Below are 26,099 nucleotides of genomic sequence, written 5' to 3' on the forward strand. Positions count from 1 at the left end.
CTTAACTGGCAGACATATAAGCTGGTCGTTCATAATAAAGTTCATTAACATGTAAACAAGTGGTTTATTTTTGGTGTCAGCAATGACATTGCGGTTAATTCTTGGCCCTGGAATCAAATGCTCAGAGATATTGATTTAAAGAAAAATGCAAATATTAAGCTTGAGTTACAATGAAACATAGTTTCTATTAGCTAAAAATAATGTCACTTTAGAAATGGTTCCTTTTCTTTGGTTAAAACTGTTATGTAAAGTATTAGACTAAACTTTGCTAATATTTTATATGTTTAGAGAATTTGAGAGCAAATATCATTTTGATTGTCTATGTATTTGGTGAAAATATTTATCCCACAAGTTTGGCTTCAGTTGGTCACTGAATATGAAGACAACATATCAGGAATAGTCATCAACTCTTTGATTTCCAGGGTGCCTCTGGTTAACTTGTCTGGCTGATGTTGTGCCTCCCTTTCTTGCAGTTCTATACTGCCTTCAGTGTTCTTTTGCAGACAGTCATCTTCCCAATTGTTATAAAATCAAAGATATATTAATAACTTTGTTACAGAACTCCCATGCTATATGGGAAATAGTCACTAAATAGTATAGTTAAATAGTAATACCATACAAGTGTGTACTAGGTATCTGTGATCGCATAGTCTGAGAAAATCATGGTGAAATATACTTTAAATTAATTAACAAGATTTTTATAGTTCTGCCAGTATCTACCCACAACAAATATACAGGTTTGAATTTTTTGGATGGCTTTTCACATACCAAACCAAAAAAGATAGTAACTTTTCAGGTATTATTTAATAACAAATTAGTAACTTCTGGAAGAAGGCAAGTCATCTGGTTGTATGTGTGTTTGTGCTGTATTTTTGACTATTCATAATAAAATATCATGAAATCATTAGTCAGTAAGTTAAAGGTATAGAGGTATATAAATATAACATGTACAAAAGATTCAGTGAGAATAAATGTGATAATGTTTATGTTAAATCAAGCTTTTCAAAGATATTATACTGCCAAATGTTCTTAGAATAATCAGGAGGAAGAAAAGATAGTAAGAAACTCTATTGTTATTGAGCCATCTTATCCATTAGGCAGAGGTGACAAAATGCTAGGAGTCCACAATACATTCAGGGGTCATTAAGAATATTTTTACCTTTAAAATCAAAATAAAAAAGTGATCTTTTAGGTTGAAAAAAATACTTAATATATAGTTCATATAACTTTGTTTTTATACCAAAAGAATAATAAAATGTATTTTAAAATATTTTATTCTATTTTATGCATGTATGTAGGAATGTGCTTGCTTGTCTGTTTATATTTATAGAGGAAAGGGGTTTATGAAGGAAAAAAATGCTTAGGGCCAAGGAATCTTATGATGTGATCCTAGTGGTGGGCAAATACCTAAAACAATTTTGAAAAAAAATATTCAAAGACGTCTTTATGTAGAGCACCAACCACTTTCCTACTTTCTCATCGTCAATCATCATACCCATTCATTTGCATTCTGTTTAATCATTCTCTGTCTGAAATTGGAATGTCATTTTTATTTCAGTCACTTTAGTAGTTTAAATTGTGATATTGACCAACTAGTCTCAATATTCACCTACTGTCTAGTCCAGTGGTTTTCAACCTTTTGCACTTGATCTTAGCCAAAAGGCCGAGAAGCAATTGTTTTTCAACCTTTGAACACTTCAGGACCGGTGGAAATAGGAGAATTATTTTGGGGACTGTTAAGGCAGAAATCACCCTGAGCATAAGTGAATCCAACTAAGATCATTGTTCTGTGATCTTCATACCACATCAAGGTGGTTAATTCTTTCACAACCAGCACAAAATTCTCATGACAGGTCCCCAGACGGACAGTTGAAAAACACTGGTCTCGTCCAACACAAAGATCAAGTTATTTATCAGTTTAGACCCAAGCTAATTAATTTGTATATTGCATACATTGTTATATATGTATGTAATTTAAATATTGCATACAATGTTATACAAATAGGTAATTCTATGTAATACAATTAACAATAAGACAAACAAAACAAAGTGAATAAAAAATTGAAACAAAGATGTTGCTTAGTACTTTTTTTTTGTTTTGTGTCTTTCTAGTTCTTCTTTACTTTCTGAATATAATAGTTTATTCCAATATAATGAAACAATAAAAAGCTAATAATGACAAGAAAAATTTTGAATATTTGTATTTGAGATGCTTTTAGTTTAGTATATGAATTAAAAATAAGTATTGTTTCTTTAAATTTTTATTTTAAATATATTATTTATTATATTTTTGAGGAATATATATACTATCACATTTTTATTTTATAATTTAGAAAAAAAAACAGTAGTTACTTTAGCTAATTTTGAATTGTTAAGTATTTTTGTTACATTCAAATAGCTACAGATTTCCATGGTGGTAAAGGGATTTTTATATGATCCCTATAATTATGAAGAGATTTCTGTAGTGAGTGAAGTGCTTTATTTATGCACCTTTACTGGAAAAAAAAATACATCATAGTAAATCTTACATAAGTAGCAATAGTGAAAAAATTGGAAGATCAGTACAACCAAAAGCCATAGCTAAGAAATAAGAATAAAGTAAAACCACTGGGAATGGCACAAATCTAACTTAGAATAAATGTTAGCACCAACTCCTGTTTTTATGTCCAAGCACCTGGTCTACAAAACTAAAGGGAAAAAGTAGGTTGTATAGTTATTATGGGCTTATGATAAGAACCTTAGTCCATATAGGTTAGCTAAAAATAGGCTCAGCTGTGGTACTTTGCAAGTACACCTACATCAGTTTTCTAGTATAGACTGTATAGTTTGAAATGTTAAATTTTGAAAGCTTTATGTAATGTTATATACAGTGTGTCTGTAAAGTCATGGTGCACTTTTGACCGGTCACAGGAAAGCAACAAAAGAGGATAGAAATGTGAAATCTGCACCAAATAAAAGGAAAACCCTCCCAGTTTCTGTAAGATGTGTGCATGCGAAGATGATGACGTAACACCATGTATACAGCGGAGCAGCCCACGGCCATGCCAGTCGAGATGTGGACGGTACAGAGGAAAGTTCAGTGTGTTCTGTGGCTCGCTAAATTCAAATCTGTGACCAAAGTGCAACGTGAATATTGGCACATTTATAATGAAGCACCACCACATAGGAATAACATTACTTAGTGGGATAAACAGTTGAAGGAAACCGGCAGTTTGGTTGAGAAATCCCATTCTGGTAGGCCATCAGTCAGTGACGAGTCTGTAGAGGCTATACGGGATAGCTACCTAAGGAGCCCTAAAAAAATCTGTGCATGAGCCCACATCAAATTGCACTGAATAGGTATGAAAATGGGAGAATTTTCCTTTTATTTGGTGCAGATGTCACATTTCTATCATCTTTTGTTGCTTTCCTGTGACTGGTCAAAAGTGCACCATGACTTTATGGACACACTGTATATGTATATACCATATATATGTACATACACATATATACAGGGTTAGGCAAAAGTGGATTTACGGTTGTGAATATGTGAAACACTGAGTTTATTCTTGTATTATTATTTGTTAACTATTGTATTCTTTTCCATATGAACACTGTTTGCCACACCTGTATGCAAAATTATCTATTTTATTTTAATTAATCTTTATAATTTGCTGTGTTACATGCTTTCCTGTTTGGAGAAGCCTGAGTAGATTTGAAGTTTATATTTGTTAGGGAAATGTTAAGCTTTGAAAGATCTCTAAATTTATAATGGAAACAAAAGAAAATTAGAACCTTTGGTATAGGAAAAATGTTTGGAAATCAGGTATAATCCTCATTGTACTTAAACTTCTACCATATCCCCCCCCCCCATCTCCATGATATTCTAGTTGAACAGCAGATGGTTTCTTAATACTGTGTTAAGTCTATAAGAAAATTTTCAACTTTCCTTTTACTTATGGCATAGACTTCTATATACTCTTCTTCATTTCATTTTTAATTGCTTCTCTTTCTCATGCTTTATCTCATTTTAAGCACCTCTATATTTAGCCCTTATATCAGTCTTCTCATTCTAATATTTTAGAAAACCTAGGTGCATTAAGAGTACTAGTATGATTGGAGAAAATGGTTCCAAAGGAGACTGTCATGTTTAACCTAAATCTTTAATGCCTCATTCTTCAGTATAATGACAAGAGAGAGAAGTCAATTCAATTAAAGAAATATTTATCAAATATCTTATTGTATAAAATATATAGGATGCAAACATGGAAATGCACATTTTCATCATTTAGAAACTCACAATCTGGTCAGGAGAATGCATACTCACATAAATCTTAATTAAAGCTTTGATTATGTTGCAATGGATATTACAGATGAAGAGATGTATGATGTGTTTTATAAGTATATGGGGGGAAACACTTTCTGATGAAATAAGAAAGGATATTGCTGAACAAATGGTTTTCAAGTATGATCCTCAAAATGTGGTCTGTGCCACTTCCTTCATCCAGAGGTCTTGTTATCAAAACAACATCAGCTGAGTTAATAGGGTGATTAGTGGTATAATTGATTTCTATATTCTGGGGTAGCTTCTTATCTTGTTGACTGATGCTTGAGGATGAGTCATCTCTAGAGGACCATGGCACACATCTAATGGACGTGGACAGGTTACAATAAAGCAACAGTGAACGAGATAAACTTCAAAAGGACACTAGGGTGGTACTTGGAGGGCTTTCATTGAAAGAGTATTATATAAGGGTTAATTTTAAGGAAAGCTTTGTTAAAACTAAGATAATTAAGCTGAGTCATCTTGAGGATAGGTAAGATTTCAAAAAGTAAGTCAGGTGGAGAGAAAATGAGGGCAAGGAGATATTCAAAGTAGACTCAAAGAAAGAGGTCATGATAGAGAGCAGATAGATCATCTCATTGTAGTTGTGAGAGTTAGTAGTAGACCACCTGCACTACTGTGTGTCTTAACAGAGAATTTTTCGGCATGTCTGTAGAAACCCAGACAGCTTAGTTAATTGATTAGCCTGTGCTTTCAAGAAGTCTAGTAGAAAGGGAATATTATTTATCAAAAAGTAAATACAGCCAGACCAGACAGTGGTGCAGTGGATAGAGTTTCGGACTGGGATGCAGAGGACCCAGGTTCAAAACCCAGAGGTACCAGCTTGAACGCGGGCTCACCAGCTTGAGCATGGGCTCGTAGACATAACCCCATGGTTGCTGGCTTGAGCCCAACATTACTGACTTGAGCAAAGGGTCACTCACTGTGCTGTAGCCCCCCCCCCCAAGTCAAGGCACATATAAGAAAGCAATTAATGAACAACTAAGGAGCCGCGATGAAGAACTGATGCTTCTCTCCTCTCTCCCTTCCTGTCTGTCTGTCCCTATTTGTCCATCTTTCTGACTCTCTCTCTCTCTGTGTCACAAAAAAAAAGAAAAAAAAAGAAGGTAAATATAAGATGGACTACAAATTATGTTAAGCATTTATATTTATTATGTTATATAACCTTTTCAATTTTCTACAAAGAAAGTGTTATTATCCTCATTTTCTGATATGGATTCCAAAGTGGAGAGAATAAAATAAAGTCACACAGTCAGGAAGAATGGGCCTGACTCAAAAGATCCTTTTTTTATGGGAAAAAGTTGAAAAGATAGATTAAGGCCCAATTGGGAGGGGCTTTGAATGTTATGAAAAAAATTGAAGTTTATATAATCTGCAATTGTTGGGAAACTGAAAGTTTGTTGATGCAAAAATGGCTTTATGAAAATTTTATGTCATGAACTAAATATTAATATAGAGTGCAATTTAAATTCTCAGTATGGATTTTAAGAAAAAAGGAGATATAAGTCTAATCTTGGTTTGTTTCCAGACTTGACCTAAGCCACATTGAACCAGGGTTTAGTCCAGTGAGGGGTGAGAATGAGGGAAGATAGCTGTCTTATTTAAGAAAAGCCTACAAATATTTTGGCTGGTGATTGGCTTTTTTGTAGTTTAGAGAAACACATGAAAGATCAACTAAGTTCTGTGGAAAAAACAAAAAACAAAACAAAACAAAGCCATATTTTTTGTTCATTATGTATTATGAAAAAAAAATCCTGCTACATGTAACCCAGGACTGGATTATATAGAGACTGCCACAAACAAAAGTGAGTATGCTTGTTAAGAGAATCAGAAATGACCAGAACTTCCCATATTTGCTTTGGGTCAAAATTAAAAAAAAAAAGTTATTTGCTTAGAAATACTTATTTATTTTCTTGCCAATCTTGACATTATTTATTCAGCCAGGCCAGTCAGAATGTGGCAAAATCAGAGGAATAATTAAGCATTTTGGAGAGATAAACAGAAATCTTGGCTTGTTCCTAGAAATAGTGAGTCGAGTCGTGAAATAGAATAGTTCCCTGCAAGCAGAAAAGGCAAAATATGAAATCTGGGATAAGCCAGCTCATATTAAAAGAAGTTGCAGTTTTAACACATTGGTTGAAAAATCAAGGAAAAAGAAAGTAAGAAGGAAAAAAATTAAGGTTATATACCTCAATTTTTGTCATTTCTTTATATTTTTTTCAAAATGACATTTTCTTTTTGATTGAAGTTAAAACTACCTGGTTGGTGGTTTTATTTAATATATATGCATATATACACCTAAATACATACATACATACATACATACATACATACATATACATATTTTAGCAATATGTCAAATTTTGAACTAAGTATATATTTTTATGTAGAATTATTTTTTGAAACTGTCTTCTTTGTTATTTACACCCTGCTAGAACTTGACAGATCTGATTTTCAGAGTAAGAAATATCTCTGTCCATTTGTTGGTGGCAAAGTGCCTAGGCAAAAACTTATTCCTTTCTACAGGGTTAGAATTAGGCCATTTAGTCTATTATCATCTTGGCAAATAATACATATTCATAACTTATTTTATTGTAAATCTATATATTTTTCCTTTTTATTGAATATATTGGGGTGAAACTGATTAAGAAAAATATACAGTTTTCAGATACACAATTCCACAGCACATCTCTGTACACTGTACTCTGTTCGAAACCCAAAGCCAAGTCTCCCTTAATCCCATTTATCCCACCATACCTACTCTTGCATGCTCCCCCCACACAGTCCTTAAGACAATCACCACACTGTTGTCTGTGGACTATTTAAAGAAAGATAGAATGAAAATAGTTTTAGAATGATTAAAGACTCAAGGTAAGACCTGTTGTGTTTTCTTATATTTACCACTCATAGGCCTATAGAATTTCAACCTGGCATTATATGTTAGATGGCTTTTAGTCCGCATTTCTCATTTTGAGATAGGAAAATTAAAGTTTATGGAGGTTAAGAGACTTGTTTAAGATCAAAACTAGTGATATCTGTTTCACTGTTTGACAGGGGTAATATTGACGCCACCCTAAGGAGGAAAACAGAAGTGAGCTGAGTGCACAGCTGATTTAGGTGACAGAATTCTGAGTCTGCATTTATATGTGTTAGGTTTAAGATACTTAGATATTTAGGTGGAAAAGAGATTAATGGCAATATATGATTGAAACTTCCCTGCCAAGAGATAGAAATGCGAGGACTACTTGCATAGAGGCAAGTTTTGAAAGTGAGTTTAAGAGTCATTTATTCCACACATATTCACTGAGAATTTATAACTCCCCAAGGAAGTAGCACTGAACCATGTTTCACTGTTTGAAGTTGTCTTGAAAGAGGCAGGGAAGTGAGATATAAGGAGTGCACGGCCTGGGGAGAGCAAGGCGCTGTTGTGGTTGTATCACTAAGTGGAGTGGAGAGTGATGACAAATATGTTTATGTATCATCCAAAGGAGTTCTAAGTTTTCCTGAAAGCTGGGTGGAAGCCACTGAAAGATATTTAATACATAATGTCAAGATCATATCCCTCAGAGAGAGAGAAGGAGAAAATTATTATGGCTGTTGAATACATTTTAGAGGATTTAAAGTCAAAACAGGCAATGCCCAGGGTAAAAATGAACAGCAGACAGTGGCAATCAGAAATCTAAGAATAGAACTGTTCAGTCACAAACATTTTTAAAAAGTTATGAAAGATGTTGTATTTGTCTATTAGAAGATTATTTCTATTTACTCTAGGACTTAGTATAATATTTTTTCAAAAAATAGACACATGGTTAACACATTTTGCATTCATGCTTTAATGCTGTGTGTTTGTGGGGGGACGAGGGACAGTGTTCAAAATCTTATTAAGAGTTTGGCAAACTGCTTATTTTTATTTGGAAATGCAGGTCAAGGAGTTTGAAATATAAAATGTAGCCAATTAAACATAGTATAGAAAATTGAATATGTCTTATAGCAGTGTTTTTCAACTGTCGGTCTGGGGACCTGTCACGAGAATTGCGTGCTGGTTGTGAAAGAATTAACCACCTTGATGTGGTATGAAGATCACAGAACAATGATCTTAGTTGGATTCACTTATGCTCAAGGTGATTTCTGCCTTAGCAGTCCCCAAAATAATTCTCCTATTTCCACGGGTCCTGAAGTGTTCAAAGGTTGAGAAATAATTGCTTCTCGGCCTTTTGGCTAAGATCAAGTGTAAAAGGTTGAAAACCAATGTCTTAAATCATATTATAAAACCAAATGGGCATATTAAAATCACTGTATAAGATTAAGAGATAACATATATGAAAATAAAAATTTGACTAGAAAATTAGATTCAGGTTATTAAAATTAGATGATTACGTGTTTTTTAGTCTAATGAGAAGCTATAATCCATATAATGGAATGATTAAAATTATAATTGAAGAAATCAGAGAGATATGTGTTCAAATTATTTGTATTATTATTTTCATATTAAGTGAGAGGCAGGGAGGCAGAGACAGACTCCCACATGAGCCTTGACTGGGATCCACTGGGCAAGCCCCAGAACTATTTTAGCACCTGAGGCAAGGCCATGGTGTCATCCTCAGTGCCCAGGGCCAACTTGCTTGACCATTCGAGCCATGGCTACAGGAAGGGAAAGAAGAGGGTTGAAGAAGAAGATAGTGTTTCTTCTGTGTGCCCTGACCAGGAATTGAACCCAGGACTTCCACATGCCAGGCCGATGCTTTACCGCTGAACCAACTGACCAGCACCCAAATTATTTGTTATTTAACTTGAAATACACAGCTTAAACTCAGTTTTTGTATATGTTAAATCATTAATAATACCTACTTCATAGGTCTATTTTGAGGGATCAAAGTAATGACATACTGGAAACCCCAATACAGTAATTGACACTTTGGTAAGTTTAATTAACAGTGCTTTTATTATTTTGCTAAAAATATGCTTTTAGGTTCTGAATAAAAGCTGAGGTTAATTATGATAAATAAAGAGCAATGTAATAAAAATATGTTAAATGACAGAGTTATCTTCATGCACATTGTACTAAGAGTGGTAGATAAGATGGCCATATAAAAATCCACAGTTACTCAAGTTGTCAAGTTTCAGAATTGTCATTCAAGCGAAAGTGTTGAAAGCTTCATCATGGAGGTCATTTTAACCTAGATCTTACCACACTCTAAACAGTCTGTGGTTAAATTCTTATCCTTCCCACTAGCTGCATGGGTCTTCTATGCACAGACCCGCTATTGACTTCCCTGTTTCCATTCACAAAGCTGCTATTCACTTCCAGGAAAATCAGTGGCTTTGTGAAATTGAATAAGAATTTGGCCTACAATGAGTGATTTGAATGAATGAATCTGTAATTGGCAAGATAATATAAACATATGACACATTTACTTGGTACATTCATGCTTCAAGAGAACTCAGGTAGCAAGTAAATTCTGTATAAAAAAAAAACTCCGAGATTTTCTGCAAGTACCTATTTCAAAGTCAGCTTATATCTTCTCCAAGCACTTTTGTTGTATTGAAAGAACAAGTCAAAAATATTACATTTAATTACTACCTATTAGAATATAAAAGGTTCAAGAGGCTCTTATGATAAAGTCATGTATAGCATCTAGTCTTTAAAATGCTGGTATTGGAAGACAGGACCAACAGTAATGTTATAGACTAATTTAACAGGTGGATAATTTACTTTTTTGGAAACAATGGTTTTTAAGTTAGACTTTAGTGTTGGATTGATGCTGGACTGCTTGCAAGTTGAATGTTATCCTTTTGCCCACTTGAGCACTGGTATTAAGTTGGAAGAAATCTAAACCTTCTTCTATTTTCAGTAGTAGACAGATTTTCTTTCTTGATATTATTGCGCATACAATTTTCAGTATCAGAGACATTGGGCCTTTTAAAAAAGGAAGAGATGTTACATTTTTGACAGCTTCTCCCTTACATTGACTGAAACAATAAAAATAAACATGAAGCTGTCAGAATGGCCTCTGCATATAATGTCATTTGCATGTGATTTTCTTTGCTTCTCTAGATAATTGAATTTATCCAGGCAATTTATTTTTTAAATGTGTAATCTCTGTGAATGGAAACATCTTAACTAAAGACAACCGTTTTTATTTCCTCTTAATGAAATATATAAATGTATAATGTCTACTTCTGTTAGAACCAAGGGAGTAGAAGAAAAATAATGGAAATACTAAAAATGGACTGTAAAAAAATTAATTAAAGAGATGAAGTGCAACTCTTGTAACCAAATACTCTGTCTTTGTGTTCACCCCCTATGTTCAAGGTCTCTTGTTGCTCAATAGGAGCTTTTTAATTATTATCCCTGCTTGATATTGCTAAGTATAATAAATGGATATAGCAAAGGACTTCTGTAAGAAACCTCTGTGTATGTGTCATCTCAGTGATGGTAAGCATAGCAATACCTTGTTGGTTTCATCTTGAGACTCGGTCTTAATAAATTACAGGAGTAAAGAGAACAACTGTTCAAATTGAGCTAATTAGTCAACCAATGTAGCTGTATAACACAAATAAAACTTATGTTTTCTTGGTGTGGGGAGTATAAAGAAAGCATGTCTTTATTTTGGATTGACATTTTTGTGGGTTATTGAGCACCAAGCCAAAATCCCTTTGATATATCAGAAATATCCAGGGATAGAAGTCAGAAATTCAAGTAGAACTGTAGAAGAGATTATATCAGCCCCAAATCCAAAATTATTTATCTCCTCTATGTACTCCAGAGAATAGAGTATGACAAATACAATTTTATTTTTTGTACATATACCCTGAGTTCCCTTGACAGAATGATTCTTTAATGGAGCAGAAAATATCTCCTCTTGTTTATACCTGTGATCTCAACTTAATAAAGCCTCATGACAGTAGGTTCCTGCAGAACTCATTTCATGTTGATAAGTTTCATTTCTGTTTTCCCTCATTCTAACATCTGTATGGCAAGAATTTTAGCAGTTAAGCATACAGCATTCTGAGCGCTAAGTCATTGTGTTCCATTCTAATTTTCTTCTTTACTTATACAGTGCTATCTTTTTTCCCTTTTTAATTGAATTTATTGGGGTGAAAGTGTTTAACAAAATTACACAGGGTTCAGTTGCACTATTCCACAGCACATCATCTGTATCCTGTATTGTGTGTTCACCACCCCAATTCAAGTCTCTCCTCTGATACTCTCCTCCACCTCCTCCTTACCCTGCAACCCATACCAATCACCACATTGTTGTCCATGCCCATAAATTTTTCTTTTTTGGGCTAAATGTCTCTAATCTCACCCATCCATGCTCCCTCACCCCAACAACTGTCAGCCTTCTCTCTATCTATGAGTCTTGTCTCCTTTTTGCTTGTTAGTTCATTTTGTTCATTAGATTTCACATATAAGTGAAATCATATGGTACTTGTCTTTCTTTGACTGGTTTATTTCACTTAGGATAATGCTCTCCAGGACCATCCGTGCTGTCACAAAGGGTAGTATTTCCTCTTTTTTACAATGAATAGTATTCCATAGGTTTTTTATCTATTCATCTACTGATGAACATGGGCTGCTTCCAAATCTTGGCTTTTGTAAATAAACTGCATTGAACACAGGAGTGCATATATCATACTTTAGTCTTACTTCCTAGAATAACAAAAACCTTTACTTTAACATTTTTATCCTACCTAGAGTTCTTTCATTTTTCAGTTTTCCTCTCTGCTTTGCACATTCTATATGTGCTCATTATTATTTTTAGGTATGCATTTTTCTTTCCAAAATATATTTCATTTTTCAAAATCTAATTATAAATAATGATAAACTTTCATAAATGAATATGGTAAACTAAAGTCACTGAAGGAGATGGTTATACCCACTGATAACTTCCATTTTTAGACATAAGTTAAAAGGACTTGGCCATTAGCTCATCTCCCTGGGTGGGCACTTTTCAAGAGCTCATAAACTAAAATGGATTTAATCATTCACTAGAAATTAATGTTTCATAAATCATTATTTTACAGCCTATATTTCTTTACCAGCCTCTTATATTTGAGGCACGCCTACATTTGGATGTTCCACATACAAATTGAAAGATTTTAAACAATATAAACTCATCATTGAAATACTGAGGAAGGTTATATAGCATCTATTATTTACATTGCTGAGATCATAAGTAAGGGCTAACACTCAAGTTATAGACTAATTTAGTTATGTGCATTTATTAATTTATTTTAAGTATACTGATCTATTATATTTTAATACTCATCTCTGTTTGCTAACCTTTCTGATTTTGTCAATCTCGTTATTTTATTTCATTATTTCTCAAGCAAGAAATATTTTTATTTTTGTTTCCTTCTTCCTTATTTTCAAGTTGTCTAATCCTTTTCATTACTTGCTTCTAAATATCTTTAGGATTTGATGGCTCTTTTTTATTTAACAGCTACAATCTAGTGGAAAGCTTTTTATCATCACACATGCGGCATGATAACTGGTTTCTACTCAGGAGAAATCTTTTACTTTCTCTTCTATTCAATTACTTCTCCTTATCATTACTAAACTAATCTTCCTAACAACCTAGTTTAAGAGAATCACCCAGAATAGAAACTAGAATAGCTTTTCATGGCCTTTCCGGTCAAATGTAAACAATTCAGTTTGACTTTTATGACCGTTCATAAAATGACCCTCCTATGATAGTCATTCTTATTCATTATTATCCATTTATTTAGGTTAAGCCACTACCTTCTCATGTGTGTGTGTGTGTGTGTGTGTGTGTGTGTGTGTGTGTGTGTACTACAAAATTTTCCAGATGATTTCTCTAGAGACAAATTCTCTGTATCTTTTCTTCTTTATCTATATTTTTTAGGCTTAGACCAAAAGTATGGATGCATGTATAATTTGCTACTGCAAAATTTAGCATTTATTATAGTTATAATTACTATTTTTTCCATGTGTGTATATTATATATATTTTTTATATTACATTATATATATATATATGTATATATTATTTTATTTTAAATTCTTTGAGGAGAGAGAACCAGCTTTAGGTTTTTTATACCTTTGACATCTCTTTCCACACCTGTATCAGTTGAGGAAAGCAGCATACATTAATGATGAGCAGTATAGATGTGGAAGTTAGACGATCTTGTGTTCAATTCCCTAATTTACCATATCCTACTATTACTTTTGGTAAATTACCCTGAGGAGCTTAATTCCCTCATTTATTTTATAGGAATAACAGTCTTTATGGAATTTCTCTGAGGTTTATAAAAGATTATGTCCATAGAGCAGTGTCTTTTGGAACTCTAGTAGTGGTAGTAGTTGTATTTTTACAGAAACATCAGTGACTTTAAACAGATTTTGTGTATTTGCTTAGGGAAATTTCTAATAGTTTAGTAATATTTTTAAAAGTCTTCACAACTGGAAGACTAAAGTAGAATTTATATATACATTACTCATATAAACCATGTGAAAACAATATTTGCAGAGAACACAATGCCTTCCCTATAAGAATGCCAGTGCTTCTGATTATGTGTGCTACAAAATGGACCTTCGATGCCTGCTAAAGTAGGCTCAGGAATTGTGATTTATAGCATGAATAAATAGTTTAGCTAGTTGGGAAATTTTATGAGCGTGTGGACTGCATAATGTCCTATCATTGTGAAATGAGAACTGAAGCTGTGCTTCTTATATCTCAAATCATTGCTTAATGTCAATTCCCTTTCAAAGGAAAAGTGCTACTTTTGCTATAAACTTAGTGCTCTATTGGAAGTTTAAATTAATATAGAAAATAGGCCTTTATTATCGTTGCTCTTGTTTTTAATAGGGAAATTTGATTGGTATAGTGACATAACAGAGTTGACTGACATTGGGTTATGAAGTTATCAGTCTGATCTGGTGAGGAGACAAAACGCTTCTCAAGGTGCTAATGGAGCATAGAGAAGGAAAGATTGTAAAAATAGTGAGGACTTAATCTAGCCTTCTTCATGTTACCTTGGCTGTTGCTTTGTATTTATAGTGTAAAGGAACCTAAGGATTTGTTTGCAAAAAAAAATCTAGTGGTGCTAATTTTCTAATAAATAAACAAAAATCTTAATATATCTATCTCACTAGAAGGAGAAATATGAAAGTAGAAATGTGGCGTAATAAGTAATTGGCATCATGCATTTATGAAAAATAATTTATTAATTTATTTTTTCAGACTTTGACTTTAAAAAGTTTTATTTCATAATAAGGAGTAATTGAACATTCTTTCTTTGATCATTTCCCTGAGTTATCACTTTGTAGAGAACCATGAAACTGTAAAATTTAAAAATTGAGTATACAACAGATATAAAAGCACATTATTGTCACATGACATTTAGTGGACTTCATTTTTTTCCTGAAAATATTTTATTGTTATCTTAAAAATGGGTCACCTTAAATATTTAAATTATTATTTAAAAAATAAATTCTATGGATGCAGTTTGATTTCAGCAGAAATAACTCAAAAATTAATTATATATGCATTTTCTTTCTTTCTTTTTTTTTTTTTTTTTTGTGGAGTGTTAGAGGGAGGGGCTTGTCTCTTTTTCTTCCATTCCAGGTAAAGGGCCTGGCTTTTCTTTATCCATTTTAATATTTTCTCTGTTTTGCTTGTTGCTACATCCTAATGTGATGCCTGGAGTATACTTACTTTAATATACAATTATGTATCTCTTTTCTTTCTTTATTATTATATTTTAATTCAGTGGGAGGAGGAGAGGCAGAAACAGACTCCTGCATGCACCCCAACCCAGCAAGCCCACTAGGGAGCAATGCTCTGCCCATCTGGGGCATTGCTCCATTGCTCAGCAACTGAGCTTTTCTTAGTGCCTGAGGTGAAAGGCTTTGGAGCCATCCTCAGTGCCTGGGGCCAACTTGCTCCAATTGAGCCATGGCTGCAGGAGGGGAAGAGAGATAGAGAGAAAAGTGAGAGTGAGAGAGGGAAGGGTGGAGAAGCAGATGGGCACTTCTCTGTGCTCTGATCAGAAGCTGAACCAGAGACATCTACATGCTGAGCGATGCTCTACCACTGAGCCAACCGGTCAGGGCCATGTAGTTCTTTTCATTACTCAGTAACCATTTTATGAGTTTTATAATTTGTAAACAACTATTAACTAATGTAATCCCCTAACTCATACAACTCAATATATTATTGTAACTCAATCCACTAATAACCCAATGAGGTGGATAATAGTATTCTGCCCACTTTGGATGAAGAAAGTTAAACATAGAAAGATTAAATAATTTGACCAGAGTCACACAGCTAGTGAATGTGGAACCAGGATATGAACTAAAGCTATTTGGCTTTTTAGATCATCTGTGCTAAACTGAGAACATCATTATGATGCCTCACAAATTATCATTCAAGACATTTTTATTACATTAATGAAAGAGAAAATTGAATGCAATATTATTTCATATGTTTAATAATTATAATGATACTGTATGGTAGCATATATGAATTACTTATCATTTATTGTCCCATTTATAAATGAGGTAACTGAAGTTTGGAGAGTATAAATAACTTGTCTAAGGTTATAGTATTAATAAGAACAGAGGCTGGCTTTAACTCAAACATCATCATTCTGGACTTTAGCTTGCTTAGTCACTGCTTTATACTGCTTTGCTGACATCATATCTTACTGCATGGGAATCACAATTTATTTTACTTATCACTGAACATTTAGCTAGTGCTCAATTATGAGCAATGCTAGCAAACTTGGCTTAACTTTAGTGATTGTCTACTCTGCATAAGAAACTCTATTTATTGCTCTCTGCAATAAAAATAAGTCATTACTCAAACAGATCACAACTTGAGATATTCTTCAAGTTATTGTGTCTTCCATCACACTCACACTGAATAAGTATTTAGTGAGGTTTATCAAGAACCACAGTAAGAATATTCTGGAGGCTTCTCAGTAGAATAATAGATAGATGAATTACCACATATAATTGGTGGATAGTTTATTTCAGAAATAAAAAAATAACTTTATTTTACTTTTGAAATGTTATTATACAATCCACAGTGCTAGTGGTAGATGGGGGTGTTTTGGTGTATAGTCTAATTTTCATTTAGAAGCATCTTATGGTTGACCTTTGAGCCCTCGGGAAGAGATCATCAGATGTATTCAAGTGTGTTGCTAAATGTTTAAGCATAAGTAAGACAGTGCACACATCATCAGCAGGAAGGTAATGAGGCTGTCCCAGCACAATATGTTCTTTGTTTTTACAGGTTCTCTTGGTTAATGTGTTAGAATTCTCTAAATGCCACTTCTGCTTATTAAGTGGTTTTGAGAGCACATGAAAACATACATTTTATTCTTGAATGTAGCATTTCAGAGATTCTTAGTAAATGTGATTCTGAAAATATAGGCATTAGACACTTTTGCCCATGTAGCATCTGCATACAAATAAACATATTTTCAACAGTGTTTTTCCTATTTGCACTCTCTTATTCAATGAGAAAATTTGCCCTTAAATTTATATTTCATTCACCGGAATTAAATTAAGTGGCAAATATGATATTGATTTTAAAAAGCTATGGAAACATATTATTTCTGTTTTATATTAACATTATAAATGAGATGAAACCATTAATACATTTAAACCAAATTTTTAATATATTTCTAAAAACAGTCTTATTCCACAATGTCATTTTGACATAAATCTCAGATTCTCTAATTTATATAGTAAGAAAATCAGTAAACATAATCCTATTTCAACAGTACACACATGAATGTTAAAAAAAAATTGAGTCAATTTTGTTTTTCACCCATGTTGTTTCTCCTGCATGTGTGGTAACCCTTCTCCCTCTCCCCTACCTTCCACTTCTTCTTCTTGAAATGTATCACCTTTCAGTTCTCCTCTCAAATCCATTAACCCCCTCACTTCTATGACACCCATCTTTACCACTGCAGCTTTCAGTCATCTCCCTCTTCTTCTTTGACTTTTCCAGTTGTTCTTAAAACTAGTTCTTAGACGTTATCAGTGTACCAGTCTCCCTTGGAAGGCTGTTACATCACTTTTTTAGGCCCTACCCTCTGACCTTCTTTTTCAACAACTGCCAGGGTGAGGTCTGAGGAAACTGTATAAAGTATTCCCAGCTGAGGCAAGAGCAACGATGTTGGTTGTCAGACCACCATTTGAAAATCATCTTTGTACAAATCACCTGCTATATATTGTGGTTTAGTACCATGTGAATGCATTTTAAGAAAGAATATACTTTTAAAAGTTTATTTATTTTTCTAATCAATTAATAAATACGAGCCTGAGCTAACGTTTTATCTCAGTGCTTGGCAAAAAATTGCAAACCAAGTTAGACTTTGGCTGGATTTTCATTCTATTACATAGCAAAGGAATCTTTAAAAAGATTCTATATTTTTAGACTTTGAAGAAACATCATACAGTTTTCACTTGTTTTATTTTCACTGTTAAAAATACATAAAATATTTAAAATATGGTCTAGGCCCTGTACTTGAAATATAATGGAGCCATTTTTAAAAAATAATGATCTTTTACCTGATGTTGATAAGCCTGTCACTAGGGTATTAGATCTGCCCCAAGAGTAGACTGTGTCTGCATAACAGAGGTAAATGACACTCTAAAATTCCATAGTAACTTTAGAAGTTAGAACTGAGCAAAATGTAGAATTAGAAATTTCCATAGATCCTAGAGCCAAAAGCACAGATACATGTTTGAGTATTTAGAATTTCTACCCATTTTTTATATTGTGATGATTGAAAGATTTTAGTGATTTAGAGTACTAATTTTCAGGGACTTTTAATAATCTCATAAAATGTTGACCTATGTGAAATATATGAGTTTGTTGGAAACAGATTTGGTTTTGGAAGACTGGCTTACACTCAATGTAGGTAAGCCAAGTACATACTAGCCTAGCATCTGATCGTCACAAACCCCAGGGAACTTTAACAAACATGCATATCTATAGCTTGCTAGTGCCATCCCTAGACAGAGATGTAAACCACTCATCTCATATCTGGAATCTCAATGAATTCACCTTGTAGTTGTTTATACGCTAAGAGTTGTTAACCTTATAAAACTCAGTTAGTTTACAAAGGTTTACTAGTGGCTTTTTCTAACATAAAAAGGATCAGTTGTGATAAGCTCTGTCTCTGGAATGTCTATGGAAATAGCCCAAATAAAACTATCTATGTCAATTTTCCTTTTTTGAACCTCTGAACCTAAGTACACATTAGGCAACTCTTTCTCAGGCAACAAGTTTTTTAAATGTTTATTGTTTTGATTTAAGAGAAAGAGAAAGGAAGGAAGAGAGGGAGAGAGAGACAGGAACATTGATTTGTTCTTATATATGCTCTGGGCAGGAAGTGAACCCCACAATTTCTGCACTTTGGGATGGTGTTGTAACCAACCTAGTTATCTGGCTAGGGCTCAGGCAAAATTTTTATAAATGATTTTAAGTTGGATGGCTGTAACACTAGCAGTAATCACAAGTATAATAGACAGCCTTCAGAGATCTGTCTATATGTGCTAATTTTGTTTTCTAGCGCTTAGGAACTCACCATATCCTATTCCTAGAATTTTTAACTTGACCATATTAAACAAAGAAAGACTCTTAGTTAGCAGTTTGTTCTGCCTTCTGTTTCTAATTTACTTGTGTATGATCACCAGGTGATTGCTGAGTAAGAAAACAATTGCCATTAATAAGGTTTTCTTCAATGTGTTTCTTATCTTCAAGTACAATTAAAATACTGATCTTTTTCTAAATGCTTACCTTGGGAACAGTAAAATTTTTAAGTTACTAAAACTTTAAGTTTATCTGAATAAAATGTCAATACTGTTGATAATTTATGGATCTTTATTTCTCAAACAATTGTCTAATGTGTATAAATTGATAGGTTTATAATACTTTTCTGTGAAGATAGACATTTAGGCCAGATCTTCTTAACCTATAATCCACGTTTTTTGTTTGCTTGTTTGTTTAATTCCTAAGGGATTGCATGGAGAAAGTTCATAGGTGGAGTGTGAGAATAGAAAATTACTCTCTAAAACTATAAAATTGTGTGTGAAATTGCATCAGTGTGTGTCTGCCTGTGTGCATGTGCACATGTGTAATTGCATCAGTGTGTGTCTGCCTGTGTGCATGTGCACATGTGTAACTGCATCAGTGTGTGTCTGCCTGTGTGCATGTGCACATGTGTAATTGCATCAGTGTGTGTCTGCCTGTGTGCATGTGCACATGTGTAACTGCATCAGTGTGTGTCTGCCTGTGTGCATGTGCACATGTATAATTGCATCAGTATGTGTCTGCCTGTATACATGTGCACATGTGTAATTGCATCAGTGTGTGTCTGCCTGTGTGCATGTGCACATGTGTAATTGCATCGGTATGTGTCTGCCTATATGCATGTGCACATGTGTTTGTGATATTATCTATAGTTGTCATCAAGGAATCTATAATGGAAAAGGAGCAAGTGTTACCCAGTACCTCATAAGAGTATCAGGTAGAACTCTTATGAAAAATTATCTTAATCAAGAAAATTTTGGCCCTGGCTGGTTTGCTCAGTGGTAGAGCACTGGTCTGGTGTGTAGATGTCCCGGGTTTGATTCCTGGTCAGGGCACTCAGGAGAAGTGACCTTCTGCTTCTCCACCCTTCCCCCTCCCTCCTTCTCTACTTATTTCTCTCTCTTCCCCTCCCACAGCCATGGCTCAATTGGTTCCAACAAGTTGGCCCCCAGTGCTGAGGATGACTCCATGGAGCCTCTGCCTCAGGCACTAAAAATAGCTCGGTTGTGTAACAAGGGCCCCAGAAGGGCAGAGTACCATTGTATAGGGGGCTAGCCTGGTGGATCCTGGTCCAGATGCATGTAGAAGTCTGTCTCTCTGCCTCCTCTTCTCTCACTTGAAAGAGAAGGGAAAAAAAAGAAAAAAATGTAAAATAATTGAGTTTTATACAATAATTATGTATTTTTTTTTACTATATTAATTTTGACAGAGTAGGTTATAAGTATATAACACAATTTAGTTTAAAAAATAGACATTTGTAATAACTTATTTTCCAATCTTTAAAATTTACAGAATAAAAAATAGTTTTTTATTGAGATATAATTGATATATACCACTTTTTAGTTTGATGTTTATAACATAACAAATCACCATCTGTCTATACCGCGAATGATCACCATAAGAAGTCCAGTTAACATCTATCACTATACACTTATAATTTTTTTTTTGTGATGAAACTTTTATGCATTTATATCATTTATTTCTTTTCTTTAAGAATTGAACATATAGGCCTAGCCAAGTGGTGATGCAATGGATAGAGCATCAGACTGGGATGCAGAGGACCCAGTTCAAAACCCCAAGGTCACCAGCTTGAGCATGGGCTCAGCTGGCTTGAGTGTGGGTTCACCAACTTGAGCATGAGCTTGCTGGCTTGAGTATGGGATCATAGACATGACCTCATGGTCTCTGGCATAAGTCCAAGGTTGCTGCTTGAGCAAGAACCTTGCTCAAGCAAGTGAACCTACTCACTCGCTCTGCTGGAGTCCCCCCGCCCCCGTCAAGGCACATATGAGAAAGCAATCAATGAACAGCTAAGGAGCCGCAATGAAGAATTGATGCCCTTCCACTTTGCAAGGTGTAGAGAATTAGACACATGCAAAACTGGAAATTAGTGTATTTTACATTAATTGGAAATATTTTCTGTTATTTTAATGGGTTTAATTGCATATGGTTTGGGTGTCATTCTCTTTACCGATGACACTATAGAAAGATGTGTGTAATTTTCGATTATGCCAATTGAAGTTCCGCTGCCAAGTTTTTGTCTGTAAGTAATGTTAAAACAGAGAATAAAATAAAAATGTTCAAAGTGAAGCTAAAATGGGGATATTTTTACCTTTGATTCTGGAAATAGATCTGGGAAACGTGACTATTATGGTTTTTCTATGTCCTGGTATACACATTAAACTGAGCTATGTGTTTTATGGGTCATTCATAAAAACATTCCTTAGTTTATTGAATGAACTCGTGATTGGTGTGTGTGTGTGTGTGTGTGTGTCTGTGTGTGTGTTTGTGTGTTTATGCATTTGTTTGTATTTCTGTGTGGGTTTTAAATACATAATTTCAGAAGTGGACACTTAGCCTGAAGAGTCTTATAATTATTACATTATGTATATTGATTTCTAAATCCAGGTACATTATAAGCTAAGATTCATCTATGAAAGTATTGTCAGCCTGACCTGTGGTGGCACAGTGGATAAAGTGGTGACCTGGAACAGTGAGGTCACCGGTTCAAGACCCTGGGCTTGCCTGGTCAAGGCACATGGGAGAAACACCTACTCTCCCTTCTCTCTCTCTCCTCTCTCTAAAAATTAATAAATAAAATAAAAACTTAAAAAAAATAAAGTATTGTCTATAGAATATTCATTCAAGACATAGTAATTAACAGAGGCATGTTCTATAATGTTTGTAAGAAATGAAAAGCATTTTTGGGTTTAGAATTATAATTTCAAAGATTCTGTTAGCACACATTTCTTACTTTTTCTTTCTTCCCATTTTCTTGGCTCCACTCAAAAATTAAGTTTGTACCATAGCTAATGTCCTTGTACTCACTAATATTCATTAAAAAAATCATAGGAACAGATCATTACTTTTGTGCTGACATTTCATTTTTAATCTATATTTAAAAATTAGAATGACAGATTTATCAAGTATTTTTTTGGATATTTTTAAGCTAGTCAAAAACATTAGTGTTAGCCTGAAAACATTAGATACCAATTCAATGTGATTTGTCACTTTTCTGGCATCAATATATTATTTATTAGCATATCTTAAATAAAAAGAGAAGACATGTATAAATACAGATATAATATGATTATGAATATTAAATATGCATATACTCAAATATACATTAATGTAAACTTTAAATAATGAGAAATTAATAAATATATATAGGGGAAGACTAACTTCCTCACAGACCTTAGGATTCAGATTTATAATTAGGAAGAGCTCTGCTTTGTGGGAAGCCAAATGACTATGGAAGTAAGTAAAAGATTATAAAAGCAAATAAAACTTTTAAGTAAGAAAATTATTTTTTTCTTCCAGTATTACCCCTTTGACACTGTCTGAAAAATCAATTTGGTGCCTTTCATACAAAATACATCCCAAATATTGTATATTTGATAAACCTATGCTAGAAATTATGGGGAAAATAATGACAAAAGGAACACCTAAATATGTTTAAATTATAGAATTGTAGAATATTTCTACACAAATGTACAATAATGAAGAGGTAAAGGCCTCAAGAAACTTTATTCTGTATGGCAAATGAGACTTAAAGTACAAAATAGCACAGAGTATTGACAGAAATAGCACTTGTAGTAGTAACACATACCATTAGAAATATCCTCAGCACAAGCAAAACTAAACTTGCAGTATTCTTATCTGAAGTCAAAATAATCTGCGTAACTGATGGCTTTTTTTTAAAATATAAGAAGGAGCTGGAGAACCAAAAGGGGAACTCCAATTGAGACTGTCATCAAGAAGAGGCAGCTACTTAGAATGAAAATAATTAAACTGTATCTAATATTATTTAAGTTTTACAATGTCATAAGGAAGTTAAATCCAAATGACTACTATATTTAATGTACTTAGGAAATCTAAGACTTTCAAACAAAAACAGAAACATAAGCAAATCTAAGAAATGTATGCTTTGTATAAGGCTAATACTGCCATCCATTCTCACCTTAAGGGACAGAATCTTCATATTTTATTAGTCTGATTGATGAGTTGGTCTTTTACTCTCTAGTGTTAGCTTGTAAAGTTAATATATATTTTTTGAAATTTCTTTCTTCCTTTAGGTCCTGCAGAGTGACACTTCACTTTCTAATGTTTCAAGCCATGTAACCATTAAAAAAAAAAAGCACGGAATTTTAAACAATTTTTTATTTGCTTTGTCTTTCAGGAAGTTGATGGCAATAAAGTTATGTCTTCATTTGCCCCACACAACTCATCTACCTCACCTCAGAAGGCAGAAGAAGGTGGGCGACAGAGTGGCGAGTCCTTGTCTAGTACAGCCCTGGGAACCCCTGAAAGGCGCAAAGGCAGCTTAGCTGATGTTGTCGACACCTTGAAGCAGAGAAAAATGGAAGAGCTCATCAAAAACGAACCAGAAGGTAAAGGCTGGGAAACAAAAGTTATTGCCTTCTCATTATTTTAATACTTTGATTTTAACCTCTAGTTGTGTTTTATGACTTATCCTCTCTAAGTTAAACAGGACAAAATAGAAACCTTAATGCTACAGATGGGTACTATTTTTTAAGAAATATTTAAGTATGGCTATTCCAAATTTTTAAACCATTAATTTCTGCTGTAATGTCTGATTTTCACACATGAGTAAGATGCGGTTGAGTAAAACAAAGAGTTAAGAATAGAATGTGGCATATTATGTGTGAGGCAGGGGTTACAAGGTGAATGGGAAGTAGTTCTAGCCAGGAGGCTCCCCAGCTATCAGGAAGGAAAGAGCACTTTGTAACTGGAGTGCTTTCCTCTGTGTTCTCAAGGTGCTATTATAGACGTATCTCAATTTGGCACAAATGTTGAGTACTTTTTCCAACAAGCAACTCATTTGGTGTGCATCCACTTCCCTTTAACTCCCCTGTGGTCAAGGAGTCTTGAAGTGCAAAACAGAGTAAGTAGTGAATTATCTATAATTGTACGCAGGTGATTCTAATAATCAATTATTATGTATTAAATGTGTTGTATGGCTTATTAGTTAATTGAATCACTAATACAATATTAAATTTGAACTGCTAATAAAAATGTTTCATTGTTAATTTAAAAAAAGAATACAATGTGGCAACAGAATCCAAGAGGTCATTTTACAATGTTGTTACATTTTATAAGCTCTATAATATTAATGCATCTTATACTACCTTGATAGGACTATTTCTTAATGGCCCACAATTAATAGGGCTAAGCCTATTGTATTTTTGAAAAGTGATGATTCTCTAACTCTTTTAGCTATCCTGAACTTCTCTTTGTTGAACTTACAGAATGCCTTGCTTTTAGTATCTCATCTTTTAAATCTCTTTAATAGTGACTGATAAAAGCCTTTGGGTGTCACGCACATGGACTAATCTTAACATTAAAGGAAACAAACTAATAAAGCAACTGATGCAAGTTGGATAATTTATGTATAATTGACAGTTATCCTTTTTGTTACAAATGTTTACTAAATTCTATTTAAACCTATGCCCATTCAAAGCATGGATACTAAACTGCACATAGAACATGCCTCCTATTTCAGTCAGATGGAAAATTAAAGCAAACAAACAAAACACAGGGATACAAAAAAGATACTTTATTCCAAAAATATAGTGCATTTATACTATGTAACACTGAGTTTAGACTCATTTTTATTTTGTTGTTAGAAACTGGTAAATTCTGAGTATATCTGGCACAAAATGTTAACCAGTGTATTTGGGAGTCATGTGGTAATTAAAATTTCTGGGTCGCTACCAGATGCATAGCTGGGACATGGATTTTCGTTAAAATTTATGTAATTCACATGATCTTAGAGTTGGAAGGAATTTTAGAGATAATCTAGTAGTCAAAGACTTTCTGGCTCCCATCGTCATGGACATAAATATGGTGTTTTGAGGAGGACCCAGACAACTTTTTTTTTAATCTGCTGGATTTTTTTTCTGATATAAAAAATACTTGCCATACTGTAACAGGTTTTTTACAAAAACAGAAAAATTAGAAGGAAAAAAATAAAACTCACCCAGAATTGTAGCTTTCCATATCATATCTCTTAACTTTATGATATAGAGCTTTATCCTTTTTTTTTTTACATATTCTGTTCATTTTTGCATGGTTTACTTTCTGTGTTTATAATTATTTTTCATCTTGTATGTTGTGATTCATCATTATTAACTAAAGCCCACATTTTATTCAGATATATTTATTCTCACCAAATGTGGTTTTTCTGTTTGAAGATGCCTACAAGAATAACACATTACATTTAGTTGGCATGTCTCCTTAGGCTCATGTTTGGCTCTCATAGTTCCTCAGACATTTCTTATTTCTGATAATCTTAAAAGCTCTGTGGAATACTGGTCAGATATATTGTTAAGTGCACCTCTATTGGAATCTTCTTGGTGATGGGTCTCTTAATTAAACTGGGGTTATGGGTTTTGGGAGGAAGAAAATAGAAATAAAATACTATTAAAAAGTATATTGTATCAAGCATACATAATTTCTACATGATTTATACATGTTAGTGATAACCTTGATCAAATGGCTGCTACGGTGATTATCAAGTTTCTCCGTTGCAGAGTCTTCTGGCTCCCTGTCTACACCACACTCTTGGGAAGAGAAGTGCTATGTGCAACTCAAACTTAAGGAGTCGGTAGCTTTGCTCCCCATCTTCAGAGTGCAGTATCTGCATAATTTGTGAATTCTTCTCCATGAGAAATTTGTCTTCTGCACCATTTATTAACTTTACTCATTTATATAAATATGGACTTGGAGATTTTTTTGTATACTTTGAATTATAATACAATTCTACTTTATTTTGTTGCTCAAATTGTTCAGCTTTGACCGTTGCAAGCACATTTGTTTGACTCATGTCACTTTGACAAACAACTATGATTGTGGGTAATTGTTTTTAGTACTTCTTTACTTTCTAGCAGTATAAGATGCTCCAAACTCATCTTGTACATGCCCTATTCCAGATCTATAATTATTTACCTAACGTATTTA

At 33.7% G+C, this 26,099-nt stretch overlaps 1 protein-coding gene across 13 annotated transcripts in view; it reads left to right on the plus strand.

Annotated features, from left to right (window-relative positions):
* The window catches only part of SOX5 (SRY-box transcription factor 5), a 1,089,507-nt gene that overhangs the window by 736,641 nt on the left and 326,767 nt on the right, over positions 1-26,099 (plus strand). For all 13 annotated transcript variants that reach the window (XM_066354437.1, XM_066354444.1, XM_066354418.1 and 10 more), the window contains one exon: positions 23,299-23,509. In XM_066354437.1, coding sequence (XP_066210534.1) covers positions 23,299-23,509 — 211 coding nt within the window. The remainder of the gene's footprint in view (positions 1-23,298; positions 23,510-26,099) is intronic.

This window comes from Saccopteryx leptura, chromosome 1 (assembly GCF_036850995.1).
Source record: "Saccopteryx leptura isolate mSacLep1 chromosome 1, mSacLep1_pri_phased_curated, whole genome shotgun sequence".
NCBI lineage: Eukaryota > Metazoa > Chordata > Mammalia > Chiroptera > Emballonuridae > Saccopteryx > Saccopteryx leptura.